Source organism: Amblyraja radiata, chromosome 5 (genome assembly GCF_010909765.2).
Source record: "Amblyraja radiata isolate CabotCenter1 chromosome 5, sAmbRad1.1.pri, whole genome shotgun sequence".
Taxonomy (NCBI): Eukaryota; Metazoa; Chordata; class Chondrichthyes; order Rajiformes; family Rajidae; genus Amblyraja; species Amblyraja radiata.
The window spans coordinates 59,377,725-59,393,590 of record NC_045960.1 but is presented as its reverse complement, the minus strand read 5'-3'; the positions used below and the strand labels follow the sequence as shown (position 1 = coordinate 59,393,590).

At 40.2% G+C, this 15,866-nt stretch overlaps 1 protein-coding gene across 2 annotated transcripts; it reads right to left on the bottom strand.

The window, feature by feature from the left end:
- Nucleotides 1–243: 243 nt before the first annotated feature.
- Nucleotides 244–13,137, bottom strand: enpp5 (ectonucleotide pyrophosphatase/phosphodiesterase family member 5). Of its 2 annotated transcripts, none has more exons than XM_033021327.1 (4): nt 12,778–13,137; nt 9,824–10,696; nt 5,883–6,062; nt 244–2,581 (listed from the first exon to the last, which is right to left on the bottom strand). In XM_033021327.1, exons 2-4 carry the CDS (start codon nt 10,656–10,658, stop codon nt 2,181–2,183), a joined length of 1,416 nt encoding a protein of 471 aa, XP_032877218.1. In that variant the 5' UTR covers nt 10,659–10,696; nt 12,778–13,137; the 3' UTR covers nt 244–2,180. The 2 variants fall into 2 exon arrangements, with proteins under 2 accessions (XP_032877218.1, XP_032877219.1); XM_033021328.1 differs by having other exon boundaries at nt 12,816–13,137.
- Nucleotides 13,138–15,866: the final 2,729 nt, after the last annotated feature.

The window sequence follows — 15,866 nt, the reverse complement described above, 5'->3', positions numbered from 1 at the left end:
AGACTCAAGATAGAGCAGGTTCAACACAACTTCCCTACTTTCATACACTATGACTGGATAAAGCTCCGAATTGTGCATAACCACTTTGTTAAACCGCCCTGCAAGGTTGAATGGGCCAATCAATTATCTGTGGAGGTAAAGGACAGATGACATTTCAAGTCGGGACCCTTTAGACTGATCAATCATAACCCATTTCCCTCCACAGATGCCACCTGACCTGCTGCATTCCTCCAGCACTTTGCGTTTTACTTAAGATTCCAGCATCTGCACTCTCTTATGTTTGCCACTTTCAATACTTTGTACACAACTGCCCACAGGTCTCTCTGTTTCTACACTCGTCTTGGAACAGTATCCTAAAAATACATCATCTCATCCAGTGCTTTTTTTGTGGACAACTCGCTTCTAACAGTTTACACGATGCTATTGGCTGCTGTACATCAATCCAGGTATTAATCTGGTGCCGATGAGCCACCATAACAAAACAAAGCACTGATCTCATCTTTCTCGGCGTTAATGTTCATCTGCCAAGTATCTGCTCATTTCACTATCTACTGATAATGTGTAGCAATCGATCACTATTGTTTTCATAGTTCACAATGCTGCCAAATTGTGTCATATGTTGCTGGCACACTCCAATCCTGGTCATCAATAGAAATGAAAAAAACAATTCTTGCACAAATTCTTGTACAAGGGAAATGCCACTAAACAAGGAGTGAGTATTACCACTGGCCAAAAAGATTCAGCAAACCCCGAGATTGACATCTTCCGCCAATCTAAAAAACAATTCACCCTGTTCCTCTGATGCCTGTTACTTAGCCAACTTTCTAACCATATGGACCATGTTCTTTATACGCCACGTGTTACAACTTTGCTGATAAACCTGTTGGTATGGAAGTAGACATACCAGCAGAATTTTAAATGTTGAAGTTTGCACAGCAAGAGTACATGTGGTACATATCACTACAAAAAGGAGCTGTGAGAAACACCATACGTCCATCATCACTTACAGAAAATACCAGGAACAAAGGAAAACAACCCAAGAGTTTTTTTAGGGCCACAGCCAGAGAACCAACAAATAATAGGCAGTAAATAATCATTTAAAAAAAAAACAGAATCCTACAGAACAGGGTTTTAAAATAACTATAAATGAGATAAAGCAGTATGGCAAACATAACGGGTGGTAGCCTTGAAATGCTGATTAATGCTGCAATAGATAAACTCATTACTGAAGAAGGGTCTCGACGCAAAACGTCACCCATTCCTTCTCTCCAGAGATGCTGCCTGTCCCGCTGAGTTACTCCAGCATTTTGTGTCTACCTTCGATTTAAACCAGCATCAGCAGTTCTTTCCAACTCATTACTGATCGCATAATGCAATAAAATCTTGTGAGAAGTGTTGTTTCTTATCTCATCGACCCATCTAATTTTATGATAAAGAATCATTGGCTTTCAGGAAACAAGAGAGAAAAGGTACCATTGTGAAAAATGAAGGCCATGTCAGTGCAGCGCACAAATCATTATACCCAACAGATGGTACCAAGTTTGTGGTCTGTATGGTTTGTGAACATTCATTAGATTAGCATTATATTTGCTTCAAAACTTGTTCTGCATTGACTGGTAGTTAATAAAAAACTAGGATTAGTCATTTACTCTCCCTTCTCAGTCATCCTTGCACTACTCAATGCATGGCAATTTAAACAAATACTAAAAGACTGTTTAGGTAGATTATTTAATAAGATGATGTAGCTTGAAACTAGAGAGATATTTTTCTTCGTAACATTGCAAGATCTATAAGCATTTTACGTATGACATGTTGTTTTGGGTTGCAATTCCCCACAAGATTATAGTATGGATTTGCATTCATAATTATATTTAGAACATAATATTTTTAACAATTATTTCTTGACATATCCTCACCAGAATCCTGTAACAATATTATAGTTATTTATTCTGAAATGTTACATCACTTGTGCACATCACTTATATGTTAAAAGTACTCATTGCTGCAGTGCAGTGTCTATCCAAAGCTTCTTTGTGAAAACATCTGGAATTCACCAACAGAAATCATCATTGACTTGTAAAGTTAGGATCACATAACTGGATTAATTGAATTTTGAGAAAATAAAAGCCAAATAACAGATAGCACATTCAAATATTAAGATACAGATAACAGTCCTGGATTTAACTCAGCAGTAAGGGTTGAGCCATCTCACCTTGGTAAACATTCAATCCCGACATCTGGCTTTTTGTCATTTTCTGGACAAATACGATTAAAAATCCAACAACTAAAATACTTCCAAGAAGAATACCTGGCCATGCATACATGTTTAATCCATTTTGGGACTCAATGTCCATTATTGAAATTCCAGCTGTGATCACTCTTACAGAAACTAATAATTTCTGAATATTTTTAAAGGTGCCATTATTTGGCAGTGGGTCAATTCCCAAGAGGTGACAGAGTAACGGATAGAGGTCAACACTGCTTATGGATTCCATGCTGAAATTCTTCTTGAAAGCAGGGCCATGGGCAATCAATATTGGTTGCATGCTCTTTATCCTGTTATCATATCCATGATCACCCACTAGAGAAAAAGAAAACACAGAAAATCAACTTTAACGGCAAATAATCAACTTCATTTGACACTTTAAGCTATATAAAAGCAGGAGCGTCCACTGAAATAAAATAGATATAAATGTATTTTCATATGTTCATAAGTGCATGTCATAGGAGCACAAGTAGGCCATTTGGCCTATCGAGTTTACTCTGCCATTCAATCAGGGTTGATCTATCGGTGGTTAGTAAGATTTTAGAGTCCATTATAAAGGATGAGGTTTACAGAGTACTTAGAAGTTCACGATAAAATAGGTCGGAGGTCTTGCCTGACAAATTTGCTGGAATTCTTTGATGAAGTAAACAGCAGGACAAAGGAGAATGAGTAGATGTTGTATACCTAGATTTTCAGAAAGACTTTAATAAGGTGCCACACATGAGGCTGCAAAGGAAGATGAGAGCCCATGGTATCAAAGGGCAAATACTAGCATGGTCTTATATGCAAAAACAGGGATGTAATGCTGAGGCTCTATCAGGTGCTGGTAAGGCCGCATTTGGAATATTGTGATCAATGTTGGGCACCATATCTGAGGAAGGATGTGCTGGCTCTGGAGAGGGTCCAGAGGAGAGTTACAAGAATGATTCCAGGAAAGAGTAGGTTAACATATGATGAGCATTTGATGGCACTGGGGCTATATTCACTGTAGTTTAGAAGAAACTTGAGGCCTCATTGAAACATACAAAACAGTGAAAGCCTTGGATAGAGTGGATGTGTAGAGGATGTTTCCACTAGTGGGAGAGTCTAGGACTAGAGGTCATAGGAAGGAGATGAGGAGGAATCTCTTTAGTCACATGGTGGTGAATCTGTGGAATTATTTGGCACAGAAGGCTGTGGAGGCAAAGTCAGTGGATATATTTAAGGCAGAGATAGATTCTTGATTAGTACGGGTGTCAGATGTTATGGGGAGAAGGCAGGAGAATGGGGTTAGGAGGGAGAGATAGATCAGCCATGATTGAATGGCATAGACTTGATGGGCCGAATGGCCTAATTCTACTTCTATTACTTATGATCTTTCCCTCTCAACTCCATTCTCCTGGCTTCTCCCCATGACACCCTTACCGATCAAGTATCTGTCAATCATCCACCTTAAAAATACCCAAGACATGGCCTCCACAGGTGTCTGTGGCAATGAATTCCATAGATTCACCACCCACTGACTAAAGATATTCCTCCTTTCTAAAAGTACGTCCTTTTATTCTGAGGCCATGCCCTCTGGTTCTAGACTCTCCCACGAGTGGCAACATCCTCTCCACATCTATTCCATCCAGGCCTTTCACTATTTAGTAAATTTCAATTAAGTCCCTGCACATACTTCTAAACTTTTCACAAACACCATTTTTTAAAAACATTACACGGTTCCACCACTGATTTTCCGGCACCTTTGGTTCCAGAGCCTTGCCATATTAACCAACAAAGGTCATGTAATAATGATACAATAATACACCTCTGACCCACTAATTATACCCCTCCCTTGTCCTTAAAGCACTATGGACTGCTAGAAACTTAAATAAAACAAATACTAAATATAAATAAAATGAAATTCCCTCCAGAATCCCACAAGATGTTCGGATTGGCGGCTCCCCACGAGGACGAGGCACCGCTTTCTCGTCAGGACTACCGGGATGAAACACGCTGACCCGAGATTTGTCAAATCTGCCAAAAATGTGGTAGGGCGGACGTGCCTGCCGCTCCCGCCCCCCGACACGAGCCACTGAGAGGAGTTGAATGGTCCGCTTAGAGTACCGGGGGCCAAGATACCAGCCCACAGATTCGGCCTCAGAATTCAGCTGTGAAAATGAATCCAAGTCAGAGTACCGAAGCCTCAGCCGCAGGGGACAAATCTGACCCGCCAACGGGCTGCAGAAGTCCCGATGAGGTCGAGATCGGTTGCCTCACCCAGCCTAGATGCCATATTTTCAGGGGGTGAGGATTTCAAGTGTGCTCTCGTAATTTTGGCCAGATCAAAGGAAGTGCCGGACGATCAATTGCCAGAAAATCAGTGGTGGGCCTGTACCAATTTGAAAATCATAACTATATTTTTAAACAGCCAATGTCATGATCTGTATCAATTTTTAACAGATTTTTACTCCAAGATTATTCTTTAACATTTTCTACTCGTATATTTATTTTTTATTCTGCTGATCTTCTTTCAATCCAATGCAGGTCCATATTATTAAGCTCCTATTAGACATTAAAATGAGTGCACTGAATACCATATTCATATTTAGCTATGGAATAATCATGAGCACATAATTGCATTATCAACTATTACTCCCTAAAGATGAGTTTGTTATTTCTGCCTTCAAGGAAAACTTGTAATTGATTTTCCCTTAGCGGGTGGATATTACAGCATATTTTGTCCCATCAGATGATGCATATTTACTTGACACCACTAACTGGGTTGATTGGTTAGTTTGCATCAAATATAAATACATTAGATCGAGGGTTGACACAAGTATCCCTCCTCAAAGGAAAAACTATGAATCCAAAATAAAAACCAAAACATATTGGAAACAATATTCAGCAGGCCAGGCAGCCTCTGTGGAAGTAGAAGTGAATCAGGTTGTTCGCCCTTCATCAGCACATTTCCTTCATTTTCTGTTTTTATTTTTATTTTTCCAACATGTATAGATTATACATTTTCAACAATAAACTGGTTTTATTATGTCATTTTTACTGAGACCAGCTTTATCATGTAGTCCAATAAGGTGGTTCCATATAGCTCCAGCATCACAAGGTCTGTGCAGAGGGGGGGGGGGGGGGGGGGGGGGGGGGGTTGGGGAGGGCTGAGATAGGTATGGGGGATGTTCCCCAAGACCCTTGTGCCATGTTGGTCACATTGTGTGCAGATGATTTGAAAGATGACAATGCAGCACAAAAATGTTGCTTCATAAAGAATGACACACAGCAAAATGTACCCTTCCATTTTTTGTTACCCGTATTCAGTAAGAATAAGGGGTAGGCAATTTAGGACTGAGATGAGGAAAAACTTATTTACCCAGAGAGTTGTGAATCTGGAATTCTCTGCCACAGAAGGCAGTGGAGGCCAATTCACTGGATGTTTTCAAGAGAAAGTTAGATTTAGCTCTTAAGGCTAAAGGAATCAAGGGATATGGGTAAAAAAGCAGGAATGGGGTACTGGTTTTAGATGATCAGCCATGATCATATTGAAACGCACGAAGGGCCGAATCGCCTACCCCAGCACCTATTTTTTTTTCCTTCTAAAGTCTGTAAAGAGATCTAACATTACCAGTGTTATTTGAACACTCACATGTAAATTTTCCAAATGTTTTGTTTTGGTTGATGGTCCAGCCTTCATCTGCCACAAGTAAAATTGGCTGAATTCTGTCACTGTGTTTGTAATGAAAATGATCTGGAATATCTTCTTTCTTGTAGACTGTCATGTTGGGGTGAGCATTCACCAATGCATTATACACGTCATTGTGCTTGCCTGCAGCAACACAAAACCATAATCACCTTCTTGTGCAGAATTAATGTTTAGAACTACTTGTAATTAATTAACTAACTAACTGCAATCAAAAGAAAAAGAAACTAGCTAGAACATTTAAAATTTCTGATGCACGAGAAATTCAATCATAAAACAGTACAACATGAAAACAGATCCTCTGGTCACGTTATCCATGCTGACCAAGTAGGCATTGTGGGCTAGTTCCATTTGCATGTGATTGGCTGGGAAGAGGAGACTGGGATATTATAGCCATTACTGAAACATGGCTGAGGGAGGGTGAGGACTGGCAGCTCAATGTTCTGGTATACAAAGGTTACAGGAGGGAAAGAGATGGAAGTAAGAGAGGGGGGGGAGTTGTGGTTTTAAGGAGAACATCACAGCTGTCCATAGACAGGATATGATTATATGTAGGGAGATCACAGATAACTGCAATACTAATAGGTGTGTGTGTGTGTGTGTGTGTGTGTGTGTGTGTGTGTGTGTGTGTGTGTGTGTGTGTGTGTGTGTGTGTGTGTGTGTGTGTGCACGCTTGTGGGGGGGGGCGAGATCAATTTTGCAAATACCATGGTGCTAAGGACATGGGTGGGGTGGAATTTGTTCAGCGTGTTCAGGAAATCTTTCCTCAATTAATAATAATAATAATAATACATTATACTTATGGGCGCCTTTCAAGGACTCTCAAGGACACCTTACAAAATTTAGTAAGCAGATTACAAAAAATGTAAGCGGAATGAAACAAAACACAAAAAAAAAAAAATAAATATAACAACAAAAAATAAAAAATAAATAGTAAGGACATCAACAATACCCAATTCAGAGAGAGAGCAGCGGCAGCTAATCGCGCCAGCATTCACTCTCCCTTCCGGCAGCCATCTTGGAAACGGAACAATCAAAACACATTTTAACATTGAACATCCACCATAGTGACTCCTACACACTCCTCACAGTGGTGGAAGGCAAAATAAAGTTCAAGTCCTTCCCCTAGCTCTTCCTCGGTCATGGGCCTCGAGCCACCGTTGACGGGACGATCTTGACTCCCGTAGCCGGCGTTCAGGCCCTCCGCGTCGAGGCGCTACACTCCCGCATCGGGGGGATGTCAGCTCCCCCGCGCCGGGCGATCGTATCTCACGTCGGGGCTGGTTGAGCTCTCTGCGGCGTTGGAGCACCCGACTCGGCCTCACCCGAGACTGCGAGCCCTTGATGTTAAAGTCTGCGGTGGGAGCGATCCCAGGCAAGCAACCCGCTCCGATGTTAAATCCGCGCCCTGGGGTGGGGCTCACGACAGTCCGAGGAGGCTTCCAACTCCAGCGATTGTAGGCCGCAGCACCCGGAGAATGTCATCCGAAAATTGATCACATCTCCGGGAAGGTAAGAACATGAAAAAGGTTTCCCCCACTCCCCTCCCCCCACATAAAACACACCAAAGAACAATAAAACAAACTTAGAACAAACTAAAAAAAAATAGCAAAAAGAATGAAAAGACGAACAGACTGCCGGTAGGGCTGCCATCTCCCCCTTAATTAATTAATCTCTTGATGGCCTTACGAGAGAAGGAGCAAAACTCTTGGGAAATAAAGCAAGGCAGATGACTGAAGTGCTAGTGGATGAAGACGTTGGGACCATAAATCTACTAGTGTTAAAATAATTACAGCAAAGAATAGGTCTGGTACTAAAGTTGAACTCCTATTTGACAGGAATTTGCAAAAGTTGATTGGGGGAGGCTGTTTGCAGTAAAGAGATATCTGATAAGTGGAAAGCTTTTAAATTCAAGATAAAGAGCATTCAGATGTGGAATGTTCATGTTATTGTGAAGAGTGCAACTGGAAGGAGTGTGAATCTGTGAATGACAAGAGATATAAAGACTTTGTTCAAAGGAAAGTAGAAAAAGTGGAATCAGAAATGTTGTTCAGCTTAGAATGAGATTCTGAAAGTACAAGCAGTCAACCAGGAAGGGCTAATGAAGGATATGAAACAAGTCTATGGAAAGAAGAGATGATCTTTACAATCATCTCCATGTTTACCTGCAGGGAAATTAAGCATCATCCAAGGAAATCATGGTCAGTGGAAGATGCAAGAGATGTTTGAAGATTACATTGACGTCTTTGGTGTATATGTGCATTACAACATTTGAAAAAAAACGTTGTAAAATAAATAATTTTTAACACCATAATATGTCATTGATTAATGCAAATATAATACAAAAGAAATACACTTTTAAATTTAAAAACTCAATTTGTTGGCACATTGTGTTCCAATGGCATCCTTTTAAGGAACAAGATTAAGATTGTATTACACATCATCAATAATTGGTGTGTTGTAATTTTGACCATTATATCCACTGCCCTCCTGATGCTTACACTCCCACTGCTCCCTTCAACACCACAATCACAGCAATCTCCTAACTTATCCATGCAAGGAGAAAACTTGAGCTCCAGTTAGAGAAATAGTAGGAAGAGCAGAGTTTGGGTTAACCCTTGGCAGATGCTGTGCCACCTGCAACAGCAAAGAAGAACAAATGTTTACATTACCTTTTTTGTGATGAAAAATAAGTTAAAAAGTTAGTTTAATAAAAATCAAGTAATTCTTTACAAAATTTCAACTTCAATACTAGGCCTCCTTGTTTGAGGAAATTGTTTCTCATGATTGAATTCTCATATCAGTTTGAACATTCCTCCACATTTCATATTCAGAGTAAGAGTCTAGCTTGGTAAACCTGTTCTCATAATGTAATCCTTTAAACTTTATCAATATTCTTGTGAATCTTTTCTTCCTTGATGTTCAATGTCCAACAAAGTATCCCAGAACAAACAATGGCTATGTATAAGTGAACTAAACCTTTCTTATTTCATCACCCTTGAGATAAAAGCTAACATATATTTGTTCATCGTTATCTTTTTACTCCTTTTATTGTCATGTACAGAAACTCAAATCATATTGCTCTTCCACAATTACTAGTCAGAATTGCACAGCATATAAAAGGCCATCATTACTATGGCAACTACCATGTCTATCTATATTAATCCAGTTTGCCTGCATTAATTCCATATCCCTCTGTGAAACATTTACCCCTTTAGATCTCCAACAAATCTTCCTCCTTCTTACTTTAATTTTGGACACTTCTACCGTGGGAAATAGATTTGTTATCTACCAAATATATGCCTATCAAGATTTTATATACCCCTATCATGTTACCTCTCAGCGTAACTCAGCAAGCCCTCCACTTGGCACTTTCAGGGTACCATACACTTGTACTAATCTCGCAGTTCAACAATATTCTCCGGGGCTCTCATTCACTGTGTTTGCACCACTCTGGATAAACTTCCCAAAATGCATCACTTTGCACTTGTTAAAGTTAAACTCCATCTGCCATTCCTTCACCCACTTTTCCTGTGGAAATCAATATTCTATTCCAACCTGAGACCACCTTCTTCACTGTTCACTTTACCTTCAATTTCACAACATTCTAACTTGTCTTCCTTTTACCCAATGTGAATGAGCCCATACTTTTAATTCTAAGAATACAGAATTAATAATTTGATATTTTCCCAGTTAATGAGAGACTTGTAGTTTGACAGTTTATATAGACCACTGACTGGCTGAATACTGATCCTTGCTTTACACCATATATGTAAGCAATTGTTCACATTAGTGGAGCTTTACACTTACACATTTTTTCATTTCAAAAAACATTTTTCAAATATAATTTGCTTTTAACAAAAAAGAATTCATTTTCTTCATCTTACCTTTCTTGGGCAAAATAGCGGAGACTGGTGTGAAGTCAATCCATGTGTACAGCTCACAATCTACATATTGGTCCAATTCAATAATTCGCTCTCTAGAACACTGAGTCATCCCATGGTCACTTGTGACTATCAGGTTGATTGTGTTCCACAGTCCCGCTTTCTGAATTTCTGCTATCAGATAACCAAGCTTTAGATCAACATCTGCAATGATCCTGTCCATGAGAGGATTATCTGGCCCCAAATTATGACCTGAAAGGTCAGGCTCCTCCCAGTACAGGAGGCCAAAATTAACAGGTTCTATTCCTCTGAACCATTCAATCAGTTGATCCACTCGATCTTCAAATGAAACAGTAATATTATACTTCATGTAGTGAGTTGGGTACATGCCATGTATTTGAACGTCGGTACCAGGCCACATTACTGTTCCACTCTGATGGCCTTGCATCTGGTTTGTTATCCAAAGTGGATAGGCCTTCTCCCACCAAACTGGATCAAACATTTCCATTCCCTCCATAGAGAAAGATTTATTTAAAACCTTATCATACATTTCATTAGCTACAATTCCGTGGCTCTCAGCGTACAGGCCGGTTATAAGAGAATAGTGGTTCGGAAGAGTTTTTGTGATGAAAATATTTGTAACCCGATTTACATGAATACCATTTTCCATGACATAATGGAAGTTTGGTGTTGGAACTTTGTGGATGTAATCCCAACGAAAACCATCAAATGACACCAGTAGCACCTTTGGTTGTTCGTGATGAAGAGATACAGCTCCAGTAAGAGTGAAGGTACATACTATCTGCAGGAAGCAAACCTGCCAGCTGTAAGGTGTCATCGTGGATGGTTATACCTTGACAGCTATTTGCACAACAGCTGCAACACAGAAATAGCAACAAGCTGCTTTGATTAAAATGGCATAAAGCTCAGTGCAAACTAACAGTAATTATCTTAAAAGTCATTCCTTCCCTTCCTGATTTATTTTCCCTCCTCATACCCTCCCCATCCAATTGTCATGCTTAAGTACCGTTCGGGAAGCATGTCTCTCTTGGTACTTCTCATCAAGAATTTAAATACTGTGTTCCTATTGTTATTAACTAACTTTGTGCAGATGAACTAATAATCAGATTCCTGAGGTATCTATTAAATTACATATAATTAAAATGACACATTTACAGGCGAAACATTTTCTGAGACAAATCATCTCTGAAAGTACCTTGCAAATAGATCAGTTCATTGAAGAAACTGTCAGTTTGTTGCACTTTGGTGAACTTACTAATGTTCATTTTTAATGAAAATTTGAAACAGTCCACATTTTAATTTTCTGATAACTGCATAGACCTGGAGCAAAGCATCTGAGTAGGCTTTTCTTAACGTTTACTACTTTTGATAAATTTTCAGAGAAAATTATTAAAAATCATTGACGACAAAGATGATTTTTGACATAGGAGCGACTTTTTTCCAGATTTGCTCTCAATGCATATTTTCAAGGGAAGTTGAAATTGCTTCTGCCTGAAACATGATGAAGCATATAAATGCAATGCATTGTGATACAGTTTTTCATAAATCCCAGAAATATTTCACAACCAATGAATAAAGCTGACGAAGCCAGGTTACTGTTACTGGTAAAAATAAACAACCATGTCAATATATTAGAAGTCAAGTCAAGTCAAGTCAGAGGAATCTACAAGCAACATGAGCATTTACACTTGTTTTAGTGATTTATCAATTCATTGACAGATGGCATCTCCTGTAATGTTATCCATAGAAACCTAAAAAATAGGAGGACTAGGTAAGTCAGCCCCTCGTGTCTGCTCTAACATTCAATACAACCATGGCTGATTGTCTAAATTCAGTACCCTGTTCCAGATTTCTACCTGTGACCCTTGATCCCTTTGGCTCCAAGAACTATATCCGTCCCCTTTTTCAATATATTTAATTATATGGTTTCAACTGCTTTCTATGGTTGACAATTCCACAGGATCACCACTCTTTGGGTGAAGAAATGCCTCTTTATCTCAGTCCGATATGGCCAACCATTTATTCCTAGGCTGTGATCGCTGCTCCTAGACTCTCCCATCATCAGAAAGGCCCTTTCTACATCTGGTATGCCGTTCTGTTGTAATTCTGTTGAAAGCCCCTCTCTTCTAAACTCTAGTGAATGCATGCCCATTGACCCAATCTTCCTCCATATGCCAGTCCTGCCTGGTGAACATTTACTACACTCCTCCACAGCAAAGAGATCCTCCCTCAGATAAGCAGAGCATAATATTACAAATATGATGTCAATAAGCATCAATTGCATTAATCCATTCTAGTTCCCATCATTGAATTCTCCCACCGGGAAAGTAAATACATCATTTTCCTCCTTTATCACCTGCTGTACCTACATTTTTACTTAAAGTGACTAGGTTTTAAGGACCAATAGGTCTCACTGCACCTCTCCTTTATCATTTACTAAAACAACTTTCAGCTGAATTTAATGCACATCCAAAATGCACGTATGGAAACTTCAGAAATACAGAATATACTGGAAACACTCAGCAGATCAAACAGCATCAGTAAAGACGAATTTCCATAGCCAGAGAATTAAAAATGATAACTGACTGACTCGAGCACCCAATGAAAAGTTGAAGGAAACAAATTTAGCAGTGACTTTCGCAAGGGAAGGGGAATATTTTGCCAGGAATGAAAGAACATAGGAATCAAAGTAATTAGATACACAGAGGCATGCAGGGTAGATCAAATGGCCTCCTTCGGTGTTGAACTGACACTTCATTAAAAATCCGTATACAGCGGCTTTATGATGTATCGAATTATTTCTGACATTGGAATAACACCCATTGGAATAGAACCCAGGTCTCAAAGAACTGTCCTCGAGCCCATTAGTTTTGCTGGGGGGAAAACACGCATTCAAAATATTTCATTGTGCATTGTTATTATCATCAGGGCCTTACCTAGAGTAAGACCTGATCGAGTGAGAAAGGCTACAAACCCATATTCGCCTGCAAGTCAGAAATATCGAGAAGTGGCGATTGGTCCAGTTGATTAAGATGCTGCCGGGTAATTACACGCGTGGTAAAGCAAAACGCCTCGCTTCAAATACTCATCTTCTCGGAGCCAGCAGTTTCTCGGGGAAAATAGCAGATGCGCCTCGCTAAGCCGCTGTGGCTGGTCCCGCCTCGCCACCTTAAGCTGGGTCTGGGTAGCGGCGCCGCTCCTTGCAACGAGCCGCGCGCTCCCGGGAGCATCCCCGAGCTCGCTCGCTCACGCGCGCCCGCTCCCCCGCCCCGGGTAACCCAGCACGAGGCGCCCCGGACCCGCTCTCATTGGGCGACAGGTGCTTTGTTGCGTCCACTGACGTTGCCGAGCAACAGGGGCACGCGCGGCGCCCGGGAACGTGGAGCGGGTCCGGGCTGATGCTGATGTTGTTCTGGTTCAGGTTGATTACTGCGCAAACACATCATAAGTGGTTATCTCGCACAGGTCGGAGTGTTGCTGTTGCTGCTGATGCTGCTACTGCTGCTACTGCTGCTGATGTTGTTGTTGCTGCTGATGCTGCTGCAAAGCGGCTTCATTATTGTCACATGCACCCAGTGCAAGTCCCAAACGCTGTTGAAGATGTACAATTCATTCATACATTAAACCAAGCTGCCAGTTAGTATCTGTTATTTAACATATTCATTTTCCCAACCTGTGAACTCCGCTCCATGAGTTAGCCAGCTAGTACTTGCTATAGAGGGGTTGCATGGCAGTCGAGGTCACGAACCATGACCCGCACTGTTGCCACGCAACGTCAACTGGAGTACAAGTGGTGAACTGCACGTAAGCATGGCTTCCAGTGTGGCGGGCCCGTCTTCCCTGTATCCGTTCAATTGTCGCAGTATGCCTCAAACTTAGCAACTGAGGAGTATGAATGATATATCCAAAATTATGAAACACCAAAAAAATGGTTTTGCCCCGATTGTAGGCTCCTCCCAAAATCAAAAAGAAAAGCTCCCAAAAGAAATGAATGGCAAGTGTTGCGCTGAAGGTACACAGTGTACGCAGTGAAGTGTTGCGCTGAAGTGCTGACCTCCCGGTGGCTCAGCACTTCAATTCCCCCTCCCATTCCCAATCCGACCTCTCTGTCCTGGGTCTCCTCCATTGCCAGAGTGAGCAACAGCGGAAATTGGAGGAACAGCACCTCATATTCCGTATGGGGTCCTTGCGTCCTTATGGCATTAACATTGAATTCTCCCAATTTGGCTAGCCCGTGCTGTCTCCTCCCCTTCCTTAACCCTCTAGCTGTCTCCTCCCACCCTCCCATCCGCCCGCCCTCGGGCTCCTCCTCCTCCTCCCCTTTTCCTTCTTTCTTTCCCCACCCCCCATCAGTCTGAAGAAGGGTTTCGGCCCGAAACGTCGCCTATTTCCTTTGCTCCATAGATGCTGCTGCACCCGCTGAGTTTCCCCAGCAATTGTGTGTACCTTCGATATTCCAGCATCTGCAGTTCCCTTTTGAACACGAAGTGTTGCGCTGAACCTGTTTCTCTAAATTACCAAGTCTAGCATTTGTATACCACATTTGCCTTGCACTGCATAAAGCCACAGAATAGGCTATTTTGTGTTCACTTGAAAAAAAACAGTCTCTTTGATAAATAATAACAGTCTCTTTTTGAAACTGTTTAAGTTTAATGTTAAAGATTTTGAAGTGCATTTTAACTTCTGTGTTTGTTACTCAATGGTTTGGCAATTACTTGCAATTTCATCCATAATAAATGCTGATGAGCCAAGTAACTTTTTTGAAAGTTTTTATTGTTCGTATATACTCCATACGAAAGCACAACTATCTGCACCTACTGTGGGACTATAGATTAATTTAAGTTGAAAAGTGCACATATCCTTCTAAATATAGAAATCCCATCGGCAAACGTAATTAGAAGAGAATGCAAAGAGGAATTAGGCCTAAAAATCTCCAAAGACAGATGGGAAAAATATCTCTTATATATACATAATTGTTCGATTAACATTAGACACATTTTAACTCAATTCAAAATACTCCACAGACTCTACTGCTCAAAAACTAAATTGAATAAGATTTTTTCAAATGTATCTCCTATTTGCGACAAATGTCTCTCTCAAGAAGCAACTATAACACACTCCTTTGCCTCTTGCGTAAAACTCCATAACTTTTGGAAAGAAATCTTTGAAATTTTCTCCAAATTATTAAAAACAAAACTGGACCCCCATATAGAACTGATTATTTTCGGAACAGCAGGAGCCTGCTATGAGCTATCAATATTTCAAAGACGTTTCCTTAATTATAGCCAGATAATGGCGAAAAAACATACTTAAATTTTGGGAAAATACATCTCCCCAACTCTTAAAATGTGGATTACAAACATGTCTGAGATGCTACATCTTGAAGATATGAGACTTGTCTTAGCAGGAAAATCAGAGCAATTTTCAAAGATATGGTCTCCTTTCATTGATTCATTACAAGGATAATATGGTGCAACACAACTTCGGAATTAAACCGATTTACGGACTGGTTGATAGGTGTGGTGAGAAATGAAGCAGGTATATCAACACTTTTTGTTTTTTTTCCCTTTTTTCGTTTTTGTCCTTTTATTTTTTTTTAAAGTTTTTACTTACTCACTCTTTGATTACACTCATTTGGTAGTTTAGGGGTTCTATTCTTACACATTCACTTTCTTTTTCACTTTCTTTCTTTGTTGCTCTTTCTCTCTTTTTCTATTTAATCTTTGTTAAAATTAAAATGGAAGTTGTACAATAAATGTATTATGTCATATGCCGCGGTTTATACTTTTGTAAACTGCTTCTAATAAAAATATAAATTTAAAAAGAAAAGAAAAGAAAAGTGCACAACAGATCCTTGCAATTTTATCAATTTTGAATACTTGACTTTTAGAGTTGGTCATCATGTACTCCAATGGCTAAGTATGACTTAGAAATAGGCATTTTTGCCTGACACCACCAATCACACGCTCTACATGAATGCGTAAATGTGCTAATTCACGAGTTTTTTTCACATCCAGTGCAGATA

Excerpts from the sequence above, each read along its gene's own strand:
- enpp5 (XM_033021327.1), bottom strand. The coding sequence starts at position 10,658 with ATGACACCTTACAGCTGGCAGGTTTGCTTCCTGCAGATAGTATGTACC. Across the intron at positions 6,063-9,823 it reads CGCTATTTTGCCCAAGAAAG|GCAAGCACAATGACGTGTAT; the intron begins GTAAGATGAAGA and ends GTGTTGCTGCAG. Across the intron at positions 2,582-5,882 it reads AACATTTGGAAAATTTACAT|TGGGTGATCATGGATATGAT; the intron begins GTGAGTGTTCAA and ends CTTTTTCTCTAG.